At 49.5% G+C, this 27,892-nt stretch overlaps 1 protein-coding gene across 1 annotated transcript in view; it reads right to left on the bottom strand.

The window, feature by feature from the left end:
* LOC135817859 (E3 ubiquitin-protein ligase HERC2-like) overlaps positions 1 to 27,892 on the bottom strand; it is an 89,938-nt gene that overhangs the window by 46,148 nt on the left and 15,898 nt on the right. Inside the window, exons 11-31 of the mRNA XM_065331142.1 lie at positions 23,882 to 24,158; positions 22,993 to 23,196; positions 22,204 to 22,441; positions 20,768 to 21,421; positions 20,087 to 20,254; positions 19,589 to 19,762; positions 18,990 to 19,246; positions 17,854 to 17,887; positions 17,183 to 17,277; positions 16,180 to 16,541; positions 15,634 to 15,868; positions 14,554 to 15,057; positions 13,778 to 13,945; positions 12,979 to 13,118; positions 9,988 to 10,162; positions 9,236 to 9,586; positions 8,317 to 8,527; positions 7,489 to 7,668; positions 6,823 to 7,028; positions 5,997 to 6,135; positions 5,169 to 5,338 (exon numbers count right to left, since the gene is read on the bottom strand). Coding sequence (XP_065187214.1) covers positions 5,169 to 5,338; positions 5,997 to 6,135; positions 6,823 to 7,028; positions 7,489 to 7,668; positions 8,317 to 8,527; positions 9,236 to 9,586; positions 9,988 to 10,162; positions 12,979 to 13,118; positions 13,778 to 13,945; positions 14,554 to 15,057; positions 15,634 to 15,868; positions 16,180 to 16,541; positions 17,183 to 17,277; positions 17,854 to 17,887; positions 18,990 to 19,246; positions 19,589 to 19,762; positions 20,087 to 20,254; positions 20,768 to 21,421; positions 22,204 to 22,441; positions 22,993 to 23,196; positions 23,882 to 24,158 — 4,942 coding nt within the window. The remainder of the gene's footprint in view (positions 1 to 5,168; positions 5,339 to 5,996; positions 6,136 to 6,822; positions 7,029 to 7,488; positions 7,669 to 8,316; positions 8,528 to 9,235; positions 9,587 to 9,987; positions 10,163 to 12,978; positions 13,119 to 13,777; positions 13,946 to 14,553; positions 15,058 to 15,633; positions 15,869 to 16,179; positions 16,542 to 17,182; positions 17,278 to 17,853; positions 17,888 to 18,989; positions 19,247 to 19,588; positions 19,763 to 20,086; positions 20,255 to 20,767; positions 21,422 to 22,203; positions 22,442 to 22,992; positions 23,197 to 23,881; positions 24,159 to 27,892) is intronic.

The raw sequence follows: 27,892 nt of genomic DNA, 5'->3' as shown, positions 1-27,892 counted from the left end.
GCAAAATGTCACTAAAAGCGCCATTTCGTTCTTATAAAAGCACGGATGACCGCGATTGGCCCATATGTTGTAGTCTTTTGGACGCTGAGTCGACTGGTTTTGGTCCGAAAAGGCTGCGATGCAGCGTTCCTCCTTTATTCCCAATCGAACATGGTTGAACAAGCGGTCACGTGCTCCTGCGTACACCAGTCACCTGGTCACCGTGCCTGCAGGGTACAACTTACTAGCCTGTTTGACCTTTTTTGGGTGCAGTCCTGTCACTCGAGTTGAACTCGAGTTGAACCTTGGTGTGAAAGTTGTCGCCTGCTGGCGCGGTGACCAGGTGATTTGGGCACCCAGGAGCACGTGACCGCTTCTTCAACCATGTTCGATTGGGAATAAAGGAGGAATGCTGCATCGCAGCCTTTTCGGACCAAAACCAGTCGACTCAGCGTCCAAAAGACTACAACATATGGGCCAATCGCGGTCATGCATGCTTTTATAAGAACGAAATGGCGCTTTTAGTGACATTTTGCATACAAACCCCCTTTTAGTAGGGCGCAGTCACCCAGTTTCGGTGGAAGTGCGCGAGTTCGATTGGGATTCAAGTAGGAAGGGAGCGTCGCAGCTTCCTCGGACCAAGACCATTCGACTCAGCACCCCGAAGACTACAACTGGTGAAAATTTGATTTTAGGGTATACTTCCCCTTTAATAGAGAGTTTGCACACAACGAAAATTCGTTAGATTTCGACCGTCCGGGTTCGAGTAACGAAAGTTGCAACGAAGATCCGTCCAACGCGACCGAAACAGAGCAGATCTATGAAAATATTTTTCGTCACCTGGAGTACTAAAATACCGATGGTTTACAACTCCCTGTCTTGACTCTTCGCACCCGCGCGGCCGCCGCGTCCATCCACTAAGAAAAAGTTCACGCGCTGTGCGCAACCTCACGGTTTATGAATATTCGTTAGCTTTTTTCGTTAAAAATATTCGTTACGGCGCTACGAATTTTCTTTGTGCACAACCTCTCTATTATTTCCTTGGCTCAGCAACCGAGTTCATAAAACAAATACACAAAAGTATAATGATGTGCACAAGCCTAATTGCCCACAATGTCAACATAGAGCTATGAGCAGGAAAGTAGCCCACACGTGCCATACGGACACATTCTCAGCTGCGTTGGACTACTACTGCTGATATAATTCTGCAACATTGGCAATGAATTATCACCGAAACAGGTGAGATGGCAAAGGCAACTATCGAGCCGTTTATGATCAGTGGCCATGCTGTCAATGTCCAGGAGCTATAACAACAAGTCATTATCGGCATTCCAAATTATCACCGAAACAGGTGAGATGGCAAAGGCAACTATCGAGCCCTTTATGATCAGTGGCCATGCTGTCAATGTCCAGGAGCTATAGCAACAAGTCATTATCGGCATTCCAAATTATCACCGAAACAGGTGAGATGGCAAAGGCAACTATCGAGCCGTTTATGATCAGTGGCCATGCTGTCAATGTCCAGGAGCTATAGCAACAAGTCATTATCGGCATTCCAAATTATCACCGAAACAGGTGAGATGGCAAAGGCAACTATCGAGCCGTTTATGATCAGTGGCCATGCTGTCAATGTCCAGGAGCTATAGCAACAAGTCATTATCGGCATTCCAAATTATCACCGAAACAGGTGAGATGGCAAAGGCAACTATCGAGCCGTTTATGATCAGTGGCCATGCTGTCAATGTCCAGGAGCTATAGCAACAAGTCATTATCGGCATTCCAGCAAGACTACTGTGAACAGCCTAATGCTTGCAACGTATTAATGTTTGCTAATTTTGCGAGAAAAGCATAACGCAAATACAGTCTGTATCGGCTATAGAGTGACCGGATATAAGAATATATCGGCTACAGTGATATCGGTACGAAATATCAAAAGCAAAACGTATTTTATCCAGTAAAAATATCACTATAACCAATATTATCGGATGTAATGATATATCGGATATTATGATGGTAACAAAGAATCAAAACATGCATAACACACTATATTATTATCGGCTATAGTGGTAACGTTTAAAAAATACATGTAGCAATAATATCAAAGGCCCTATGTTTTTACTTTCTTCACGTTGCTTTTTTTTTATATTGATACATGTACGTGTACATAAGGCCATGGTAAAAAATAAAGTTGATTCTCAGGTTATGAGCCTGTGAAAATCGGTGCGAGCGAGCGATTTTTTATTTTAATTCCCACAATGTTTTTATTTCCAAAGATAGGGTCACACATGTGTACGTCACAGGTTCATAATTAATTTATAATTATTTTATTATTCAGGCCAGGGAGTAGAAAAATACCGGTATTTTACTACTCCCGGATTCATGCCTTTCGCATTGACCGTTTTCATGCACGCATATGCATGCATAGAAATAAAAAAAATCGTCGGTGCGCCACCAAAAATCGATGCGCGCGTACTTGAGAATCAAAGATATTTTTTACCATGGCCTAACAGAATTTTTTTATGGAAATGTGGGCACTGTCAACTATGCAGCATGCTCATTTGTCAAAACGCCATGCTGGAAGTATTTCCTTGCCTTTCATGTGTCGATCGGAAAAAATCGATCGTATCGCATGTAGTGATGCATCGGTTATAGTGATAAAATCACGGAAATCAAAAGGGTATGCTATAGCCGATAAAGACTGTATCAACCACCGTGAAATCAAACTTCAACAGTGGGTGTATGTGTGTGGCCACAGTGCTCCGCAAACGTTTGCCATCGTAAACTCGCTGGTTCTGAGAAATCGCGAAAAATTAGTGACGCAAACATTGGGCGGTTTATAGTATCACTAACCCCACAAGTCAGCACGAAGAAGTAAGTACACGTAGACCGCGAAGTGTTTGCATTTTCCATTTCCTGTTCTTTCGATTTTCGAAATTCGCGCTCCAGCTCTGGGCACCTCGTACTATACTTTCCATTTTTCATTCACACCACGTATCTTCGCTTTTTTGAATTTCGCGCTCTGGTTTTTCGATATATCTTCTCACCTGTCTCCTGGCGAGTCCGCCATGGTGGTGAAAGCATTACACTATTTCGAGCTGGAGAGTTGCCGTGGTCGCCGTGAGAATGTTCGTGCTGTTCGTCGGCGAACATCTGATGCTTGTCGAGTGAGTGCAAGAACTGGGACCAGGTGTCGCAAGTCCTTTTCATCATCTGCGGATGGTGACGACACGAATGATGACGATAACCGTGGATGACAAGAAATTGTTGTGGATGAGTTCACACGCAGCACTGTGAAATACCGAGTCCATTTTTTTCTGGGGCAGGAAAGAATACACCACACTGGACACGGTTTTCGCAGACGTCAAGCTGCAAGACGTTGTATTTCTCGCCGGCCGAGCGCAGCGAGATAGGCGAGAAATGATTTCTCGCGCAACATTTTCGGTTGCAAATATGGCATCTGGTGTGTTCTTTATCGTCGTTTCTTTTCCTGACTTCTTCAGTCAGTTTTGAGTCTCGCCAGTGTCCCTGTCCTCCCACCCTTCATTCCTGTGCATCTTATTGTTGCTTTTCATATTTTTTTTGCCGTGATGTGCTTGCCATGCCTACATGGTGCCAAATCGCCACTGGGGAGATACACCCGGTTTTTCCCTCACTACTGCGTCCGTCGGCGCGGGGTTTTTCTCCGGCTGGCTCGGTCCAGAAAAACTAATCTGACGGTCCCAAGTGGTTCTGCATCATGGCCTATTTCTGCTATCCGCTTGCACGCCTATTCCATTAGAGACACTCAGTTCTCAGTCCTTGCTTCCATACCTCACTCGTTATCCGGTTCACACCTGGCTGCGGCCAACTACCCTTCACTTTGTGTGTTGTCGCTGTTGCTGTCTATGTCTCTGTGTGTGCCAGTATATGTGGAGCGAGAAGTCCATCGGAAATTTTCCTTCAATGGGCAGAACGGCGTTTTGGAAACTGCTGCGCTCCACCGGTTTTCGTCGTCGTAGGACAGTACCGTCCTGGAGTATAGAGCAGTGCCGATGGATTCGGCTGGGAGTGTTGAGGCAACGTTCATTGCAAACGGCAAGGCACACGTTATGCCGGAGAGGATCTGCAGAGTTACGTGGAGAGCAGGCGGAAACAGTATGCCGAGCAGATCCAGAAAAGTGAAGAGCGCAAGGCTCGAATGGAAGAGAGAGATAGTACCAGAGGAGAAAGTCGAGTTAGCGGCTCAACAAGATGACACAGCGAGCATTGCGTCTGCGGAGAAAGCTCAGGGACCGAGAGCCAAACTCATAAAAACTCCCAAGTTTGATACAAAGCAGACAGTGGAAAGTTACTTGGAGTTATTTGAAGATGTGGTCAACCAAAATAAGTACGAAGCTGAGGAGCTACTGATACGTCTATGAGTGGCCGTGGCGGGGTGTAAGCTGGAAAGTGTGTGCTATGGGTGTAAAGCCTTTGCCGATGCAAAGCGTGAGCTGTTGACGGCATCCGGCAAGACGGCGGACAAGGCCTGGCAAGCTCTCATTGCTATAGCCGAAGGCAGATGAGAGTTTTTACCAATTTATAGTGCGAGCAACTCGGGGCACTGCGAAATGGCGAAAGCTCGCAATGCCAGGGTGGAGAGGGCAGATGTTGGGTGGAGGTTCAACACACCAGCCGCATCATGGTTCGGCAGATTTTATGAGCGCTTGGTAGTTTGTTGAGTTTGCGGCAAGACACCGCTGAAAAGGTGTCGGGCAAAGAGTTACTGAAACCCCAGGAGCTGGCCAAAGTCCTAGCTGAAATCGAAATTGTTGTGAACGCTCGCCTGCTTACTTCCGTATCGACAGACATCGGCAATGACACAGCCTCGACTCCGGCCATGATGTTTGGAGACGCCGTTGCACGAGGTGCCCCCGAGCTAGCTTTTATTCATTTCTAACTCATTGCTCATTGGGGGACCAAAACCTGAGTCTCTTTATTGTCAGATCGCCCTTACATGTGTGATTCTGTGAAATGCAGGGCCGCATGCGACCTTTTTATGAACATTCATGGTTCAGTGCTAATACCGGTAGTTTTCGATCAAAGTCAAAAAGCCCCGGTATGCCGGTAGTGACCGTAGTTTCCCGGTTCATACCGGGAAAACCGGTATCATACCGGGAAAACCGGTATGGCTCGCAAGTATGGGTACGGCCAGGTGGTACCAGACTTACTGAAGTCACATCGCGATCAGCCAGCGCATTGAGGTGTTTCAGGATGAAGTCGTTGACCAGTCCCTGCCACGATGGTGAGTAGTGCAGGCAGCGCAGCAAACACACCAGTTCCTCCGCCAATGTGCTGTGGTACGACGCAGACAACGATCCCACTGATTCTTGACCAACACCTGCATGAACATGAACACACGCACATACATGCACATGCACATGCACACACACACACACACACACACACACACACACACACACACACACACACACACGCGCGCACACACGCACACACACACGCATGCACGCACGCACACACACACGCACACACACACACATGCACGCACGCACACACGCACGCACACACACGCACACACACATGCACACACACACACACACACACACACACACACACACACACACACACATGCACACACACACACACACACACATGCACACACACACACACACACACACACACACACACAAACAGCAGAGAGAAGTAGAGCTTACGCTACACATAACAAAGCAGAGAAGGAACCCCTCCGCTTGATACAGTTGCATGAGGCATCAACGCATCACCAAACAGAAAAATCGATATTGTATTCCAACATCACCCCACTGGGTGCGTTCGATTACTGCCATGAACCGATTCATGAATGGAATCTCGTCGTTCGATTTCATGTCATGAGCCCTGGAATCGATTCGGAATCCATTCACCATATTCACATGGGGTGATGTGAATAGCCAGGGGCGATCCATGAATGGATTCAACATCGATTCGTGGGCATAATCGAGGATACCGAGTCTTCACTACAGCCAGTAGATATAGCTCACCTGCCCTAAGAGGTCTCTGAGCAGTAATGGCGAGTCCCAGCAAGTCAAACAACTGCCGGAGCACGTCCGAGCGCACTGCATCACTTCGGTCAGGATGGTCCCAGGGCAGAACGGAACGAAGAAAGCGTAGCGCGAGAACCTACATAACACAAGCCATGGAGCACACACATACACAACAATAACGCAGGCGAACACACAGACATAGCCAGCACAATAATGCAGACCAACACACGGAGATACGCTAATTGTTTCTTAGGAAGCAAAGAAGGCACTTCGGTAAAAGTATGATCAGGCCAAATACCCATCGGGTTAACAGAATGATCTTCACTACACTGCGAGCTTGGAAAGGCACAACTACCGGCAGGCGCCTTCCGTCAGGAGAGAAGTTCACCACAGCAAGCACACAAGAACAACATCCGCTCCTTGCCAAGAATCCCATTCGCCTGTGCAGGAAGAGCAGAACTCCTCTGCACGGCCCGGGCATGTTCTTTCCAAGGCCAAGCAGTTTCGCAATTGCACACGGTCTGCTCTGTTCACTGTACACACGCTTGATACATGTGTTCTTGTTCCACCTCTGGACCAAAGAATCGTCTTTGGGGTGGTGACTCAGAACTTCGAGATGCCAGGAAGCTCAACAAGCAACTCAACAAACGTCACAGACAATCTAGCGCACATCATTTCAGATTGAACACGGGCAACACTTTGGATTGAACATGGGCAATCCAAGGAAACACCGCCTTAGGGGTCGTCGCAACATTTTTTCTGTCGTCCCTGAAACGAACATTGTTCATTTCGTACTCTACGCAAATCTTTTGCGACCCCTTACCTGACTCTTGAGATCTGAGAGGAGTTCATCGGCAGAGGCATCAGGACTATCCGAGTTCAAACCATTGGCAACCAGCTGTACCAGTACATCTGTCCATCGCTTGGCACTCAGTACGGAGCGCATGTGCGTGGATGAGGCAATGGCGCGCACAAACCCAAGAGATGCCCAGCCGACGCAGGGGGCAAACGATGCACTTCGACCGAGCTCTGAAAGTCCAAGAACAAACACCAGGAACACGCGCAAGGATACACACACACATGCGTGCACATAGACACACATACACACACACGCACGCGCACGCACAAACACATGCACAAACACACACACACACACATGGCAGAAACATCTACTAGCCCCAACTCAAAACAACGCAACCGCCGGGGGTCTCAGCCACATCTAGCATATCCAGAGTCCAGTTACACTCCGTTCGTGTGCAGTGAGGTGTGTTGAGGCATGCAGATGCGTGCAGGTGTGTAAGCATGCACGCTTATGTGCCTGTATGCGTGCACGCACACGTGCACGCACACACACACACACACACACACACACACACACACGCGCGCGCGCGCGCGCGTGCGCGCGCGCAAGTGTGTGCGTGTGTGTGCACGCGCAAGTGTGTTATGTGTTTCCATGTGTACATGAGCATGTGTGCGTGTGTCCCCATACCCGTCTTATGCACGACATTCTGCAGAAGACCGCAGACCATGCGCACAGCATGCGACGGCAGCGAGTCGGCATGTGTTCCGGCCGACATTGACAAGGTCTGCAGCAGGCAGACGCCAGCATGCTGCAGGATACCCAGCGCGGTATTGGCTCCTTGCAGGAGAGTGCTATCCTCAACAACACCTGCACAGCAACAACAGTCGAAACAGCAGCAATGAACGTATATGTACTGGGTACCAAATACTTCAAAGTACCAACAAACACAGTATGCTCATCTCACAAGAAATTGCATGGTTCTGAATCGCATATCCTCAACAAAACAAAGGAAAAAGAAAGCAAAACACATAAAACAACACCTAAATCCAGTGCTCAATCCAGCAAGTGTGAGACCACCATTATACAGCCTGCGGGTACAGTAAAACCTATGAATCATGACCACCCCTTTGGGGCCAGAGAAAGCGGTCTTTAGTGGCAGGTGGTCCTTAGTTAGAGGTTTGCACCGCACAACCGTATAATGAATGTGAGACCGTCGACCGTACGGGCCTGGAGAAGTGGTCTGTAGTAGCAGGCTGGTCGCTAGTCACGGTGGTCTTTAGCTACAGGTTTTACTGTAGAACCAGGCTGGTCGCTAGTCACGGTGGTCTTTACTTACAGGTTTTACAATAGAACCAGGCTGGTCGCTAGTCACGGTGGTCTTTACTTACAGGTTTTACTGTAGTACATAATACAGGTCTACCATCATTAGTACGACATTGGTCACAAGACAACGTTCCAAAATCCCCGGACGCCTAAAACGAGGGGAGACCTGTAGCATAGCAGTTCTGCACTTACCGACTGTGCTGGTCTGTGCAGCCTGCTGCTGTTGCTGCGTCTCGTGCTGCTGTCGCAGCTTTCTCATTTCACACGGCGCCAGCGCCAGGTCATAGTAACCGTGCCGGCCCATGCGGTACGAGTTGGTGACACCGCTATCCCACAGAATACGCACCCAGCCGTCAGAGGTGATATCGGCCACCGCGCAGCCCTCACCAGGCGGGTTGCCATCCTGTCATCGTAGATCAAGAGCCACGCGCAGCAAGCATGCATCATGTACACGCGCGCACACACATAAGCACACACACACACACACACACACACACACACACACACACACACACACACACACACACACACACACACACACACACACACATACAGTGAGATGTCTAACACACACGTACAGCGCTTGGCCAGTAAAGGCCGGCCACTCGCTCGACAACGATGCCGTCATTCGCACGGCGGGCGTACGAACGCTGAGCTAGATTGCACAGCTGCAATACACCGAGGGCTGCTGGACTCCGGGTGCTCAAAGTGCTGATCAGGAATCTCACACACCAATACAATAATACTAATGAAATACTATTTTCTATGCCCTTCCTATGCTACAGTACGTCAGCCACCTGACTGGTTCTACGGAGAACAGCCACGGCTATGAAGTACAGATTGCATGGCACTTGAAAGGTACCGCTAAGCTATGTTCTAGTCTCCGTGTACTACTGTATCACACAATGAGAGGACACTCTACTACTGTATCATGCAATAAGAGGACACTCTGGATGCACAAAAACAATCGAGTCTCAGATGCAGAGACACAATTCACGTCACCCCACCCACCTACCGACGAATGCTAACCTGTCAGCAGTGAGAGAAAACAATTCCTGACAGGCAAGAAGAAGATAATGGCATGGCAGTCGCAACCATTTTTTCGGCTTACCTGGTTCGCCCACTTCCAGTCCTGCCCACGCACTACGCGCGTGCCCACTTTCATCGCCATGGCCATGTCCAGGCCAGTCAGCTCAATGCCGATAGCGTCCAGGGGACCGTCCTCTTCCACGATCGACAAGCGCTCTGTCGCAGCGCGCTCCTGCTGGGATTTCCTGTGCACCACGTCGCTATCGACATCAGCGTGGGTACTGCTCAGGCGCAGCAGTGTCTCCCCCAGCGCCAGAGCCCCGGCATTGAGCAGGCGAGCCGTCTCCGAGCACGAGTGCACTCGCACGAGCATGGTCATTGCCGACGAAACCAGGCGCGTGGTCGACACGTAGTCCATGTACTGGGGTGAATTCTGCACAACAACCATGGTGTTGGTGGCACACAAGATCACGATGGCGCACACATCGGAAACCAGACACATCAGCAGTCGTAGTAACAGTAGTGCACGATTGAAAGATGCAGAGACACCTCTGTACGTAGGCAACTATGCCTCAAACTTCAAAGTGTACCGCTGTCATAATACTAGATCTGTCGAAGAACCTAACCTATTACAAAATCGGCCTCAAGTCGATGGGGCTGCATTCTTTATTCAGGCCTGCATTACCCAACCAGTAATGCATATCCAAAACAGTTATGTATCCACGATTCTACGGTACACGTGTGATGCATTAGAAGCCCAGCGAAACCACTCACCAACACGTACAGGAAACAAAAAGACAGTGTAAAAAAAAGCATGGAAGATGCTGGACTGACCTGGCGTGCATTGGCCAGCGCCTCGCTAAACGTGGCGCCTTGGTTGCAGTACTTGCGGGCGCAGGACTGCAACGATGTCACGGCCCAGCTGGCCACCTTGCCGAGTTCCAGGTCCAGGCGCACACGGTCACAGTACGGCACAGCCGCCAGGCCGTCCATGAAGCTCTCCATGGCACTGCACGCATATCAACACAGGGAACACAACATACATATCACTGTTAATAGAATGGTGTTTGCTCCCCACACCGGAGCTTGCGCTTTTCCGCCGACTTCCACCGGTGTGGGGAGCGAACACCTTTCCATAAAATCTCCGTCGAAATCGCTACATGTACCACTATCTGGTACTGTACTTCTGGTTACTACAGTCAGACCTCGCATAACCGCACACATCCGTTTTCCACACAAATATTCGGATAGGCGAGGGAACCGGATAATCGAACACACATACTGTATGTATGCATGACATTATGCTGTAAATCGGTAACCAACACTTTTCTTCCGGATGGCGAGGGATCCGGATAAAAGAGGACCGGATAAGCGAGGTCTGACTGTATTACCATCATCATAGCAATGCCAAGAAAGTGGAATGTGATACTGATTGGTCCATTTCCCAACAATTATACCCCGTCCAGAGGCTATGCGTGTCGTGACATTCACATGTACGGGTTTAGTGTGCAGTACTTGGTACGTACTGAGCTCTGGGACTTTCTCTTGTCTTCATATACTGCATGCATTCGCGTGTACGCGATTACGCGCTTGTGAGTTTGACCCTGAGTTCATGTCTGCTATCCCTTGCTCCTCTACTTTCTCTTTGTTTCCACGTGGTACACGGTTACCGTGTAGCGCTGCACGTGCTCCGGCAGTTTGACTTTAGCGTAAATCGCAACTACTTGTACTTTAGTCATGCTCATACTTCCTTTTCGGGTTAGAATGTCACGTACCCGTGTGCACGATTCTCCTGCACTCTACTGCACAGTATGGCAGTGTTCCACTTGTATTTTTATTTTCCCGATTTTTCCCGTATCCTTTTCTGGCTGGCTGGCTGGCTCCTTTTGCTGTTTTGTCCCTTAGAGAAAAGGGGTTGCTTTTCCCTTGGTAGTTGGAAGCCAGTGGTGGTTTTAGGACTCTTTCGGATTATGTAAACACAACGTAGAATCAGGATAATTGTCTCTTGTGCTGTTCGTGATCCATCCGTCCGATGTCACTCCGTCGTCACATGGTGCTGTGACCAGGATACGGATCCTGACGAACGCTAATTCAACTGGACGAATCGCAAACCGACGACGATGTCGGACGATAAGGAGATAAAACCTGAACCGGAGTTGAACAACACAACTGTTACACTAGAGCGGCTGCTGCTACAGCGCCGTAGTGCCAAAGGGCAGGTAACCCGCATCCGGAATAGAATTTATTACGAGCTGGGTAAAGAGAAAGAGAAAATTATTTGTTCAAGCGTGGAGAATGACGTGGACCTGATCCAAGCTGCAATTCGAAGAGCTAACGCTATCTGCGAAAAGATCAGGGAGAAGTATGAATCTTACGACAAGGTGGAGGATGCTGAAAAAGCACAGGACAAGCTAAAGCACTGGGAAGATGACTTTGACCAGTCGAATACTTGCGTTTTAGACGCATGCACCGTTCTGAAGGAACTTAACCATAGTACATCCCGTAGTACATCCAGTAGTAATGCTCAAATTTCTACAACACAGTCTGTCAGTTCCCGGAAGTCAGCTGTAGATGATGCGGCTGCACGGATGGGAACGACACGTCCCGTTGAGTTCTCCCTCAATCTGGCTGTGTCGGCCTTCACCCCACTGGCATCGACAACGCCACTGCCACCGCCGCCACAATCACTGTTGGATCGGGATTGCTCCTCAGCGGTGACACCCGTGCAGTCGGTGATCGATCAGTGAACGCCAGTTGCAGCTATGCATCGATACGGCTCTATCCCTGCACTGAGTCTGAATTCACCCGCATCATTTAACCACGCCGTGAGTGAAGCGGCAGCGTATGCTGCACAAGATGCAGTAAGTGCGTTGAGTGACACTCACCACAGCGCGCAGCCAAAGGCACAGCAGCCGAAACTGAGCCTACCCAACTTCAGTAGTGTCTTAACTCGAATGCTTTTTTTTAACACAGCAAGAAGCTCTACTTCGTCTTCGCTCTTGCCACTCGGATGTTTTCGGCCTGGCGCGTGTGCTGTCCCTCGAGGTCACATCCGCTTTGGCTCTCTGCCCAGCTAACCCCCATACCTTACCTTACCAGCACATTCTCATACCTTACCAGCACATTCCCATACCTTACCAGCACATTCCCATACCTTACCAGCACATTCTCATACCTTACCAGCACATTCCCATACCTTACCAGCACATTCCCATACCTTACCAGCACATTCCCATACCTTACCAGCACATTCCCATACCTTACCAGCACATTCCCATACCTTACCAGCACATTCCCATACCTTACCAGCACATTCCCATACCTTACCAGCACATTCCCATACCTTACCAGCACATTCTTCAATATACTAGTACATTGTACGTCGAAGTAACTTGCATACACACACAAAAAACAAGCACGTCGTGTGGTAATCAAACCCAACAGTGAGAACTACGGGTGAATCCTCTCTCTCTCTCTCTCTCTCTCTCTCTCTCTCCCTCCCTCCCTCCCCCTCCCTCCCCCCCTCCCTCCCTCCCTCCCTCTCTCCCTCTCTCTCTCCCTCCCCTCTCCTCTGTCTGTCCAGGGGCGTCGGAAGGTAATTTAGTGTGGTACGGTCAGCCATCTGAAGTACAATTCACTCGTGTGGAGGGATGGCTGAGCCGATTTTTTGGGAAATTAGAGCCCAAATCAGTGCATTTTATTGATTCACAGGGTACTTGGGGCAAATAGTGGTACGGTCAATACCGTAGTGACCGTTCCGTGTTCGACGCCCCTGCTCTCTCATTTGACAATAAGGTGTTATGACAAGCAATGCTATAATCTTACGGTTGAAGGTAGTTCTCATGTGGCACTAATCCTTGGTATCCGCACAGCAAGGAATGCTGCACTGACGGAAGCATGCCATCCATTTGAAGCAGCTCATACACGAGTCTGGCCCCGTCCAGTCGACTGCGGGCCCGGTCCAGCTGCACAGTACGGGCGGCACGTAGCAATAGAACACACAAATAAGTAAATGTACTCGGTACTTGTAGAGAAAGGACAGATGTGGCAAGTGCAATCCCCCCGATGTACGCTCTCAGTACCGCAGCCAGGTGTCGGATTACCTCGACTACGTGTGTGTGACCGTGTGACTGTAAATAAAGTTTGCACGTCCGCGTTACAACCGGCTATACAATTGTATTGAGAAACACATCCAGCTTAGGAAGTTTCGCTTGTGCCAGGCCACCGCCATGCCCGTGATACCAGGGTGACATATGCAGCGCCTAACGGCGAGGGTGAGGTGGTAACTCTCACAACCAATGCCCGACAAGGGGGTGAATCTCATTAGCTGCATCCATGTTACCCTCACTCCGAGTAGTGAGTCCCCAGTTGACCGTGGGTGTCCGCACAGTTCACTGCATGTAAAGTGGTTCGCGCATGCATCACCGCATTTGTTAGCACAGTACACGCTCCCTGCTCCCAGCGCGGGTCTCCAACTCGGGACCTTGTGATTCGCAGGCAAGTCAACAACCAGTCGGCCAAAGCACATGCACGCACACATATACATGGAAGCTTATGGGCACACATACACACATACACACGTACACACGTACACACAGACACACAGACACACAGACACACAGACCTGTTGGATGAGCGCCGCGTAAACATCTGATAACGCCATCTCGGCATTAGCTTGCACAAATTTAGTGATTTCCTGCAGTTGGGAAGCGAGCTTGGCAGAGTTGACTCGGCCATCAAGACTGGCACTGACGGCCGCATCTGGGGGAATCAGGACGATGGACGGTGCACTCTGAAAAGATTGGCAGAGGGGAACACAGCAAGGGCGTTTAGGCGAGCGTGTGCACACACACAATCGTTTCCACAAACACCAGCAAAAAACTACCTCTCCTGAGCAACCAGGCAATGGTTCTTTTGCACTATAACATAACGGTCAACATGTTTTCGATTTCGACAGCATGTTACAAGGCGAGGACGCGTAGTGCTCCTGACTACAACCATAACCCGGTTGGCAGAGTCCCGGTCTTGCGACCATTTGAACCGTATGGGGAAAAACCCCGGTTCGGACCCTCTTTATTCTAGGGGGTGGTTGACTTTGGATTTTCTTCTTATTTGCTGATGTTGGGTCGTTGTCGTTGGTGGTGGTGGTGGTGGTGTTGCTGTTGACGTTGTTGTGTTGCCGCCGCTGTTGGATCCATGTCTGTCAATGATTGCTGCCGAAATCGAAAACATGATAAACTATCAAGCAAGGCTTCTATATATAACATAAAGGTCAGTAACTCTGAGCTCTGCTCCGGACACCTAACAAGGTCGAAACCAGGGAGTAGTACAATACCAGTATTTTACTACTCCCTGGTCAAAAGAGCATGCCCGGGGATTGAGTAAAGGCAGTTTACAAACCTCTTTGGACGATGAAGATGATGATGACGCCACTGACCCGGTCGCTACGGGTGATGATACTGATGATGATGATACTGATGGTAACGATGGTGATGAGGTGGAGGGCGAGGCGGCAGGACTGGACTGTGCTGGTACAAATTCGGTGGGATTATCGCCGACGGTGTCATCTCCGGTGGTCTCGGCCTCAACGTGTTGTCGTTCCTGGCGCAAAGATGGCTCCAACTGGTCGTCCTTGGATGCACCATCGCTGTCACTACTGGCACCTGATGTGCAGCCCTGAGGACCACTGGAAGGAGCGAAGGCGCTGGGTGAGGCTCGCTTCAGCGCCAGTACACGGTGCACAATGCTTCTCCAACGCGACAGGGCGGACTGCGAGTGGCGCTGTGCTATGCCACTGCTCACGGCGCCCTGCGACAGCGGCTGGAACTGGGTGAGCAGGAACAGGCTGCGCAGCAAGATGGGCTTGCACAGCTCTTGATACGATTGCCGCGAGGTCTGGTGAGCCTGCAGCCAGTGAGCAACAACACGGTTACACGGATATACAGCAAAACCAAACATTACATCAACTACAGTACAACAACATGTACAGCTGTACATGTACTCCTATGAAGACACCGATAAGCGTTCCAGGCAACTCAGCTAACACAGCACACACATGTACACTAACAATAAAACCTTCAATGACAAGTACTTGACAGCTGATAGCATAAATGGCAAGGGATTCCAACTGGCCCATCAGGCTACATGCTCAGAAAAAAACCGAAAGGCAGGTGCTAATCAATAAGGCAATGGAGATGGGCGCCATGACTTTGCTAATGCACAGGCCATACGAATAGCAGCCTGCTATTCCTCCGACAAACCTGCCACTGGTGCAGCACTGGTCTAGACTACAAGGCTGCACAGTAGTAGCATGGCTTAAAGGCTAAAGCCCATGGAACAAACAGGAAAAGAGCATGACTTCACTCCTCTTTTATCGAGAGTCTAGCCGTACGGTTAGACAAGAAGGCAGAAATGCCTGTGTATCTGGTGAAGTAAAGTAAAAAAACTAACTAACAAACTAACTTCTCACTACTAACTAACCATGATGAGAAAGGTCTTGACTCGATGCACAGCCTGCACCACTGCCTCGAGCGCCGACGGCAAAGTAAGCGATGCACCGGTGGACGGCGCATCCGATGCTTTCTGTGCTAGCGCCACGGCCAGCGGCACCATGCCAGAGTGCTTCAGCATACAGGCCAGGAGAACAGAGCCGACCTCGTGAATCGGGTGATCTCGCGACTGAAGCGGAAGACAAAGATTCGAATCTCGACTATACCTAAGGGAAGACACGGGACACAAGCAATAAGAAAACTTCCATGCTCGTAGTCACAGTCATGACGGTAAACACTGAACAGACACTGGCAATTCGCAGCGTTTAACAACACGTTAGAAGTGCCAGCATATCAACGAAAGCCTCGTCACATGAAACACGTATGGTATGCTATGGTACTGAATCTCACTTCATCAAATGGACAGGCACCGATGCCTTCTCACCAGACCATTGGCCTGGCTCTTACAACTCTTACAAGAGATGAACCAATGCTGTAGTATGCTGACACAACACGCACGCCGGGTGTCTTTTCTCACCTGGCTACGCAGTCCTGTAAGGCCAGGGCCAGTGAGTCGGTGCTAGCATGGCCCTCGGCGATGTTGAACGCAAACTGGTCTCCCATGCTGAGGCCCGACTTGCGGCGCAGGTATGCCCGATACCAAGCGAGCAGTTCGCTTTCTGGCGTCCGAACAATCTCGCGGACGTGATGATAAGACATGAGTCCCACTTGCACGACCTCGGATGCGAAAAACGAGCAGGTGTTCTGCTCTTCTTTGCTAAGCGGCCGTCCCCGCACAAGACCGAACGCGTGCATTCCCAACAGCAGAGCAACGTTGCGTTCCACTTCAACCATCACAGACGCCACATTGCAGGTCTCCAGCTCCTCATCACGATTATCCTGCACAGCATACAAGCACATGCACACATGCGTTGTGTGTGTGTGAAAAGAACAGGACAAATCGAATTCAAACACGGCCCTGTCACATATCTGGCAACACACGGACAGGCTTCCAAACACTACTCCACAGGGAAACTCACGATACATGCACAGGAAGTTTCTTTGGAAATTCCTTCCAATATAGCTGGGAATGTTTTTAGATATCTTAGGGACACTGTTGGAAATTCTTTCAGAATACAGCGGTCCTTTCATAATCCGGCACCATCTGTGCTACGGAAATTCCACTGGATTAGGGAGGGTGCTGGGCTAACAAATCTGATATATCGGCGCAGCGGGCATGAATAGGACATTTCTGTTCATGAAGTGCTGGATTCAAGATGGACAACTGTATTCATTACATTAGCCCATTTATTAAGGCTAAAGGTCATGGTACCCAGCCTTATTTGGCATTGAAAAAGACGTATATATACGTTCTCAGTGCCTGGGTGTCATTTTCAATGACGTATATATACGTCTTTAGCGCTGAATGGGTTAAAGCATCACGCTTCGCCTGAGCACAAGTGATAATACATGTAGCAGGCCAGAAATATGGCAAAAATAATATTAGTAGATGTGCTTGGAGATAGATGGCCACAACTCACTGTTTGGAATATTCCCACTTCAGAGCCGGCCAAGAGTGACTTGCACAGCTCGTACTCCTCCACACTCAACACTTCCTTTGCATCGGAACAAACCTCTGAAAAAGCAATGGCACAAAACAGACACACACCCACAGACTGTTTTCTGATGATCGCTTAGTGCGTGAAACTCAGAGTTAAAACACTTTCTCTGTCCTCTTATTGTTTCACACCCACAGACAGATGGACGGACGGACGGACATGAACAAATACTTGATAAGAACTCAATTATCTGCACGATGACATTCCAGCAAAGGTCCAGTTAGAAGATTCATACTTTGATGTAATTACAACGTTGCACAACTAAATCGCAGAATAGAACAGACAGCCAACAAAAGACCACCATTGTGTTCGGACTTTCTACATCTGTGGCCAGAGAAATAATCGGACCTCATGAATAAAGTAGCACCCCAATCAAGGGTGCAGAGTTTTGCGTGTGTGTGGTGCTAGGACCACGTAGTCCCCAGTGCTATTAAATTCATGAGGTCGGATTTCTCTGGCCAGGACTGTCATATCCTCCGTTCAACTTTTGCCTGTGTATATTTCGACTACAGTTCGACGAGTCTTCGGATGGACAGCAAAGAGTGGCGAAGGTAACCATCTACTAAGGACTATAGATGACTGTTGGTTCTTACCTGCGAGTGTTCTTAGTCGCAAACCCAAAGACGGCTGTGTATAGCAGCAGTAGCAGCAGTACCAGAAGCACAGCAAGTACACATACACAACAAAACAGAATAAGATAATCCAATTAAAGAAAGATAGGAAAAAAGTACGAAGTAGTGGTTGCGACTTCGGCGATGATTTGTAAGAAATGGTTTGCTCCCCACACCGGAGCTCGCGCTATTCCGCCGACTTTACTTGACACTTGACTTCTCGTGTGCTCTGGATGGCAGTCGTGAGTCAGTCAAGTGTCAAGTAAAGTCGGCGGAATAGCGCGAGCTCCGGTGTGGGGAGCAAACCATTTCTTATAGGACAAAAGTTTCCACATTATGCGTTGATGTCCACCAATTCATTGCCAAGATTCTGTGGCGTCAAAATGCGCGACATTCGGCACCTTACTGACAGATGACACTGACATTCAACGACCTGACATCTGGCTCTATCGCATCTTGAATGCGCTAACCAACAGCCTTCCGATCTGGAAGGTTCTTGGTTAAGAATAAGTTGACAGAATAAGATAGCATGATCAATTAACCAACTGGAAGGGAAATACACAGAAAATATCGGTTCAAGGCGTCTCCAAAATTGAAGTGGTCCGTATTGATTGTATTACAGCAGTCTCTGGAAACCGGAGCAAATCATTCGACCTTGGCACTGCATTAAAAAAAAATGCTGATCAAAGCGCGTGGTGATTTCGTAGTCGTGGTCTGCTAGCTCACACCGTCCATGGGTGTTTTTGGCGACATCGGTAATAGTATCCGCTGCATAATCCCGTCCAAGCTAAGAGTCCTCCTCACACTGATTACTGTGTAGTGTAGCATGCGGAATGCTAGCACCACCATGTTGGCGGAAGCTGCCGGTATGTCACAGATGTTATTCCCTTCTCCCGGGTTCAGGGAAACACATTATCCTCTACAGCAAAAGTAGTGAGATACAAGTATTTAAAAGAAAACTTTTAGAATCTCCAGGTAAAGGAGTCCATCAGAACAGGTTTGACTGTACACTGCAGCGACTGTGAGTGTGTATGTGCCTGCGGGTGACTTATGGGCTATGCAGATTCCAACAGAAGCACAGACGATAAGCAATAGCCCCGGCAGCATTCCCACATTACCTCCATGACAACGTGGGAAGACAAAGCGTTGAGGTTATACACGGTCAAGCCAAAGCGAAGCCACGACCCGCCATCCTTGTTGTTGTTCTCCAGGTCTTCCTGTCTGATGATTGTCTGCTCGAAATCAGTGCTGACACCACTGGCACTGCTAGCATCAGTACTGGTCGTCCAACTAGCTCCACTCTCTTCTTGCACCGCGGGGCCTGGTGTTGGTGTGGCCGCTCCGCTCTGTACCTCCGCTCCCTTGCTTGTATCTCCTATGTTGATGGACACACACGGATGCACGCATACACACACACGCACGCACGCACACACGCATGCATACACACATGTGCACACACACGCGCACGCACACGCACACACACACACACACACATGCGCTTACACACACACACGCAAGCGCTTACACACACACATACACACACAGAACATGACCAGAATGGCGGTGGTGACACAACACTGGCTATACTACTCTGGGGAAACAAGCAAATTATCAAAATAATGAAATCCAAAAAACATCGCCTACCTCCAAGACACAGTCACACTCCCATCAACCACACCGACAAACCATCAAGAAGAGCAAACGACTAGGAACATACCTCGCCTTGGCCACGAGAGATCGGTGCACTCATCGGCAACCATGCCTGGGGCTAGTGAGTTTAGAGTGTCCAGTGAACGCAGCAGAGTCTTGAGGACTGTGGGACACAGGGCCCGTGACGGTGCAAAGTTCTGCACAAGGCACAGTGCACTGACGAGTTCTGGCAGCAGATGTCCTGCAGTGACACAAGAATACACCACAAGAAGGCGAAAGAACATACGAAGACGCATCGGTGAGTTGCAAACACGCGGAAAAAACTCTGATTTGTTGCCATTGGGCTACACGTATTTCAGAATGCACGTCAGAGCTTTCAGCTCCCAGCTCTAGGCGATAAAATCACCCAAACCACCAACACCATCACCATCACCATATCCATGATTAGCCAATGCAAACAAGCATGAGGCATAGCATACTGGCCAGTTACCAAAGTCGCAGTCAAGTCAGAGGCCACGAATAAACGTCCCACATACAGACCTCCAGTAGTCCCATCTTGCCTTACCGGCCAAGGAAGACTCCACGATGGAGACGCAGCGGCTGAAGCACTTCCGGTTTTCCCTGGCGAAGTCGCAGGCACTGGCAAGAATCGACTCGGTGTGCTCGCAAACCATGCCTATGTATCGGGATAGGATGCGGGCAGCATTGGTACTCTCCACATTCGTATCACACTCTGAGGAGAAACACGGACGGGTGCAAAGGGAAATGAAGCACAGTGGCCTCGACCTGCACACTGCAATATTTCATAATCAGCACTGACCTCATCAGCATAGCACAGTGTGAAATGTGGCCACACAAAACATACAAGTATGTAGCAATGTACTAAACAGTTGAAACTTTGAGGGAACCAGACCTAGAACGACGAGATACCGAGCTACAAGTATTAATGAAGTGCACCTAGCACAGGCTAAATACAGCAAAGTACGCTATGGCAGTATGCAATACATCGTGTTCTTTGATATGCTAACCACTCGTGCAACCATAACACAACTTAATACCAGTATTAACAGAGACAGAAGTACCCCCCCCCCCCCCCCCCCCCCTGAAGAGAAGGCAATTAAAGTGCTCGTGGAAATTTTGAAATGTTGAGCGAAAAGAGTCTGAAGCTTGTGTTATTCATTAGTCTCATTTTTTTTGTCCCCAAGAAAACCACTAGCAAATGCTTTGGCGTTAGCGTATCACCCACCTGAATTGATTTCACCCGAGTCCTCAAATGCTATCCACTTAACCAGCAACGTTCGCTGAAAGAACTTCACCAGATCCAGAGATGATGCGTCCGATGTGTTGCAAAATTCCGATGAAAGGTCTCTGCCGCGTTCACCGAGAGCCCGGCACACTTTCTGTGTGGAATAGATGAGCAGTTGATGGACGAGAGTGAGAATTGACACGCAGTCAGACTTCTTCGGATCAGCCTTTTCGCCGACACTGGCAGACACGGGGTGTGCCTTCTCTCCTGAAGCAGCATGAGGAACATTAGTAGTTTTTTCATGACCGGAGAACGCAGCTGCTTTCTTGCTCGACCCAGATTCGCTATCAGACTCAAACACAGACTCGGATGAATCGTCCACACGTGCTGGGTCCATGTCAGATTCAGGGCTCTGTAAGACCAGCCCGTCAATGCTTCGAGCAATGCTGCCCCTGTCCTTCAGCGTCTTGACCAGCAAGTTGACCATGAACACTTGGCCGGAATGCAGTGGCACGGCGCTGCTAGTGTTGCTCGTACTATCATCATCACCAGTGCCACTGCCACCGCTGCTGCCGCTGCCAGCACTAGAGCCGGTGTTCATGCTCTCACTACTGCTGCTGCCAGCTCCAGCGCTGCCGCTGCCACTCACCAAACCTGCATAAGCAGAATACACGAGACGGCGCAATGAACACTCAGACACCAAATACTCATAACACATACACCGGCCAGTGGACCCTTCAGAATCACCAACGGTTGCTCTCATAAACCAAGTTCAGATGTACAGTGAAACCTGTCTAAGACGACTGCTCAAGGGACCTTCAAAACGTGGCCTTTATAACCAGGTGGTCTCCTTATCCAGGGTTATTTGACTGAGAATAGCATCCCTTGGTCCTGGATCTGTAGTGGTCCTCTTGGACAGGTGGTCGTCTTATCCGAGTGGTCGCTTTGACAGGTTTTACTATACATATCCTTGCTCACATGCAACAACAGGACACCTACAAGTACACCACTAGGGTTGATTGTGGGGTAATATATCCATCGACCAGCTTAAAGACGAACACTTGGACATACGGCAAGAAGACATGACAGCCCGGTGCAAACGTTGCATTACAGAACAGTGCTGAGTTTGCAGACCACACATGCACCCACATACACGCACACATGCACGTACAGCCCACCTGCACACACGCGCACACACACACACACACACACACACACACACACACACACACACACACGCCTGCACACACGCACACACACACACACACACGCCTGCCCGCCCGCATGCACACACACGCCTGCCCGCCCGCCCGCCCGCACACACATACACACACACGCACACACACACACACACGTACACACACTCACACACACACACACACACACACACACACACACACACACACACACACACACCGTGGTGCTATCAACCTTACGCCGGTTTGGCACATCGGGCAGAAGGCGGGAGAGAGCCTGAGAGAGCTGTATCTCAGTGGGCAACAGCACCATCACCCCGCAGGACAGTACACGCTGCGCTGCTTTCTGCACCGTGCGCAGCACACCTGGACTTGTGGCCAGATTGAGGGCGAGCTGCTTCAGGGAGGCAAGCAGACTTCCGCTCGGCTCCAAACCAAACTCTCTTGGGTCTTCATTGGACGAATGCATGGCGAATAACTACACGGACAAGAAAGGCAAGCAAAACAAGAGGTAGAAGAAGAAGAAGAAAGTGGGATGACACAATACAATAAACCAAGCAGGACAAGGATGCAAGGCTGGACTGTGTAAAATCCACATAGCATGATGAATTGATGATCCATGGGAAAGATGCCAGTGCTCTATACTAGTAACAGTACCGAGCCAAGGGGGAAACTGTACACGCAACACAACTGAAAAAAGATTGCCCAATAGAACACAACACGTCACACTAGGTAACACACAGTCAGTGTTGCCACATCATTCTAGCCAAATATCAGTAGCATGAAAAAATAAAATGCATTATCCGGGGGCTTTGCCCCAGGTCGTGACATGCCTCAAAAATCGGCAGGCTACTGACATGTCGGCAGGTGTGGCAACACAGCACAGTGGATTGGGCTACACGCAGAGAGGCGCCCCTCTAACCTGCAAGGCAACACAGCTGAAAAAAGATTGCCCAATAGAACACAACACGTCACACTAGGTAAGACACAGTGGATTGGGCTACACGCAGAGAGGCGCCAGGCTCTAACCTGCAAGGCAAGGAGATGAAGCAGAGATACTGCCATACACTCCTGCTCCTGCGACGGCGGTGGCCAGACCTCCGGGCTATCCAGGCCTTCGCAGACCTGGTACAGAGCCGAGTTGAGAGAGGAGAACGTCGGCTCGGACAGCTGCATGATGAACGGCAGGCGGCAGTTCGGCAGCCACGGAGTGCTAGCGCTCCACACCACACTCTGTAACAATCAACGCAAGGACATAACAGGGAAGTCAACGTAAGGAAGCTTGAAAGTCAGTGTTCTGGAGAAAGCTGGAAACAGCAGTACCGCTATAGAGTGGTTTCACATCTATCACATGACCACACAGGACAGCCATGTTGGTTCCAACTCCACTCAATCCATGGGCTAAGGTCACATGACGTCGGCCATGCTGGTTCCATTGTCCACGTGCCATGATCACTTTCCACACAAATATAGTCACATGACATGATCACTTTCCACACAAATATAGTCGCATGGCATGATCACTTTCCATACAAATATAAACACATGGCACATATGTGAAACCACTCTGTACTCAAATCGTCAGCTGAGGGTGGCTGAATACTGTACCAACTGGGTGCAGACCATGCATGCTGACTTGTGCACTCTGTGCTTTCTTTTTCTTTACAGGAATTCTGGCCAGTCCGGCTCATCAGATTCTCAAGAAAGCTCCACTAGGGACATAGCCGACCGGGTGGTAAATAGTCACAAAATACACACCATGTACACACACACACACACACACACACACACACACACACACACACACGTGCACGTACGCACATACAAGCACACGCACACGCACACACACGCACATGCACACACACACACGCACACACACACACACACACGCACACACGCACACCTATGGATTACTCACCTGCATTGGGCCGCATGCAACGTGCGTTATTCCTTGTCCGGACACAGCGCCGATGACTGTCGGAGTTTCCACACGTTCAAACGTGCCGGTCCCGACCTGACCCTGCTCGTTACGACCCCATCCCAGGACGGTGCCATCACGACAGGCTACGATGACGAATGCCAGGCCGATGCTGGCAGCAACAACAAAGCGATTGCTCAGCTCTCCCTTCACCAGTGTTGGTACGTTCAGGGTGTTCTCATTGCCATGGCCGAGCCGATACATTAGGCCACAGCCCCTGCATACACACACACACAGACACACACACCATGTACCACACACACACACACACACACACACATACACACACACATACATACACACACACACACACACACACACACACACACACACACACACACACACACACGCACACACGCACACACGCACACACACACACACACACACACACACACACACACACACACGCACACACGCACACACACACAACATGGATCAAGCAAAGTGATAAGATGGAGGTTTCTACGTGCTAGTAAGCGTTCAGGCACCAGTACCACCACGCCTATCACATGCCACAACTCAAGAGCGGTCAGTCACGTTCACAAGCGCAATGCGAGTTCAATAATCACAGTTTTAAACAATGAAAAGGCGACGAGGAGACAATAACTTTATTAATGCGATTAATAGTATAAGTGAAGCGGACATTACAAAATGATGAATGAGAATACATGTATCTAATATGGTTGTTCCTAATCGATTTTCTTGAGACTATCATCAGGGAAAATCGTCTCACAATAGAGGCTATACGGAGAAACAAACAACTTATAGGTTATCGGATAGTGACTCTCCCACTTTGGTTTTTTTTCACACCTCACCTTGAATACTTCCCACTATCCGATAACCTATAAGTAGTTTGTTTCTCCGTATAGCCTCTATTGTGAGACGATTTTCCCTGATGATAGTCTCGAGAAAATCGATTAGGAACAACCATATTAGATACATGTATTCTCATTCATCATTTTGTAATGTCCGCTTCACTTATACTATTAATCGCATTAATAAAGTTTTAAACAAACGAACAAAAAGAGTTAAACTCGGATGGTGAGCCAAAGTAATCATTAACCGTTTCAGGGTCACAGTGCATTTACTACGTCTGGGCACTGGAATTCAGTGCATCAGTACAATTGTGGAGATAGCAACAAACAAATTGTCAACAACATTATTGTTTCTCAACGGATTTTCACAATTAATGGCTTACTGGAAAGCTCCTTTCCTGCTCGTCATCTTCCAAATACTTTCAGAGCATACAGCACCTCAAGGACGCCCTAGCCTCGCCAACAGTGTCCCTCGTGCTCCAGTTTGGCATCAAGACCACGCACAATTATTTCCTTCGGTTTGGGGTTCATACTCAATGTAGAACTACGATTCAAACTGCATCGAACTGATGAGATTCAAGCGATTCAAACGATGTACTCATACGTCATGTTGCCTTTGACACGCCATTGGGAAATCCCCTTGTAAGTCGCAAAAAATCGCCAGACAGAAAGTTAAAAAAAGGTTCAGATCGAAATCGCGCGTTCAATTTATTGCCGCTCGATCATTTGTTGAGCTATCGCCAGACCGACAACACTCTTGAAAGCCTTTTCCAAGACCGTTCCAATGAGCTATAGATCATGGCGATGCGATAATCTGTTCCCGAGTTTTGACTGGTTGTGCAGTGATCTATCAGTGCGTACGGTACGTGGACTGTACAAAAAGTATAGCGCGAGTATACTCGTCATTGCCTAGACGCGATGGGGTCTGCATGACGAGTATACTCGTCATAAACCCGGAAAGGGTTAATAAAAAGGAGAAGGACAAAAAGGTGCGAGTTATGACTGAGAGGGGCAGTTACTGGTAGGTAGTTAATTAGGTAGTACTAGTAGTAGTTAGAGACTAGCAACAGGCCTTTTCGGCAGGGTTGAAATCACTCGCACGGTACTTTTTGAATTTTTCGAAAAGCTGAGTATTTTTGTCTCCCGAAGGTCCTTGTCTGCCCAGGCGGCATACAGCCATGCCGGACGGCGAACAAGATTCAGTCGTGCCTTCAGGGGACACAGGTGGTCAGGGCAACAGTACCCGAAGTAATGAGCTCCTCTCCGCCATGGACGACAAACTCCAGTTTCTTGTGGACGCGCTGCGTGCTGAGGTTGAGGAGAGCAAAGGCAGGGAGGCCCGCTTGCTCTCTCGGATAAGCGACCTTACTGACAGCATTTGCCATCTGAAAGACGAACTGCTTGGTGTCCGCAAACTGGCCCAGACTACTCAAGACGTCAGGCATCCGATTGGGATCAACAAGGCCAAGGAAAACTCGAAAAACATGAAAAAAATTAAAAAAACATGAAAAAAATCAAAATGCTACATCTGCTGATGCCGAGCAAGTTGTCGACATGGAGCCTGACACCCCGAACCCTCCTGCTGATGCAGAGACAAGCAGCGATTTGAGTACTCCTGAATGCGACAGTGACGGTTTCAGGGAGGTCGTGTCCAAACGAGTTTTGCGGCGGCGGACCACACCCCGGAACCACAGTGACGCATGGAAGCTAGTTGCAGCAGAGCCACCACAGACAAAGCGTGCCGTGGTGTACATTGGTAACCTGAGCACATCCTGCACCGAATCCAGTCTGAAAGAATACATTCAAGTCACAGCAGCTGCTCTTCCCGAGCCACAGTCCATCTCAGTGCTCACGTGCAGTATGTATACCTCTCCACATGGCCGGGTGTCAGCACGAGTAGCCGTGGATGCATCTCTTGTGAATCTCCTGACTGACCCGGAATTCTGGCCCCGGCCACTGTACTGCAGGCCATGGAAGTTTGACGCTGCCCGTAAGCACTCCGTAAGCACTCCTCGCGGTGGGTCCCAGTGTATCGGAGTCGAGCACCCAGTCAGTCGCGGCCAAAAGCATCAGCAGCAGCAAGAGCAGCAGCCACAACAAGCACAACAACAGCAGCAGCAGCAACAACGCCAACAACAACACCACCAGCAGCACCAGCACCAGCAGTCGCCGCTGCAGCACCAGTGGTCACCGCAGCAGCACCAGCAGTCGCCGCAGCAGCAGTAGCGACAGTAGCACCAACCAGTTGGAAGCACAGCAGCATGATCAAGAGCAACAGCAACTTGGGATTGGCGCCACAATTAACGACTTCCTGAGCGCGAGTCGTGGCCTGTCCGCTGCCGCTGCCGGCACACCTGTAACCCCCCTTCACAGCCACAAACGTTCCTCTGCAGAACGGTCACCAGATTCGCTGCCGCAGGATGCAAAGCGAGCTGACCAGCATGGTGCGCAGACACCCCAGCAGGATACACAGACCCACGAGCCCACCACCCAATGTAGGCCATGCACCAACCCAAACAACGCCAACGGTCACAATGAAAACTAAGGCCCCCTCACTCCGTCTTCTGCTCACGAATGCATTCAGCATTTACAACAAAATGGATGAGCTTCAGCATACTCTGAAAAGCCTACATGTAGACATCGCTGTCGTCACGGAGACCAAACTATCGCCCGACAAGGCTTCAGTTGCGGAAGTCTCAATCCCTGGCTATTACCCCCCAATACGTCGAGACCGGACAGCGCAAGGCGGCGGAGTCGCCATATGGCTGAAAGAAGGGATGGCGTACAAACAACTGGACATCAACTCTGAGTGTGAAACTCTTTGGATTAGTGTTGCTGCACCGTCAGGCATGAAATTTGGCATCTGTGCTGCCTACAGACCTGGGACGAGTGCAGACAGCGACTGCAGTATCTTCACCCAGCTGGAATCTGACATCGACAAAGCCCGGCAGTCCTGCTCACACATTATTGTGGCAGGGGACTTCAATGCCCACAACCGGGAATGGCTTGGAAGTCCACGCACCTCGGCTGCTGGAGAAGCTGCAGAAGACATGTGCTGTGTACATGGTCTCCGACAACACGTCACCTCAGCCACTCGTGGAGAAAACATCCTTGACCTCGTCATGTCAGATGTGCC

The sequence above is a fragment of the Sycon ciliatum genome, chromosome 1 (assembly GCF_964019385.1).
Source record: "Sycon ciliatum chromosome 1, ocSycCili1.1, whole genome shotgun sequence".
NCBI lineage: Eukaryota > Metazoa > Porifera > Calcarea > Leucosolenida > Sycettidae > Sycon > Sycon ciliatum.
The sequence above is the reverse complement of the archived record's forward strand: the minus strand, read 5'-3'. Positions and strand labels throughout refer to the sequence as shown.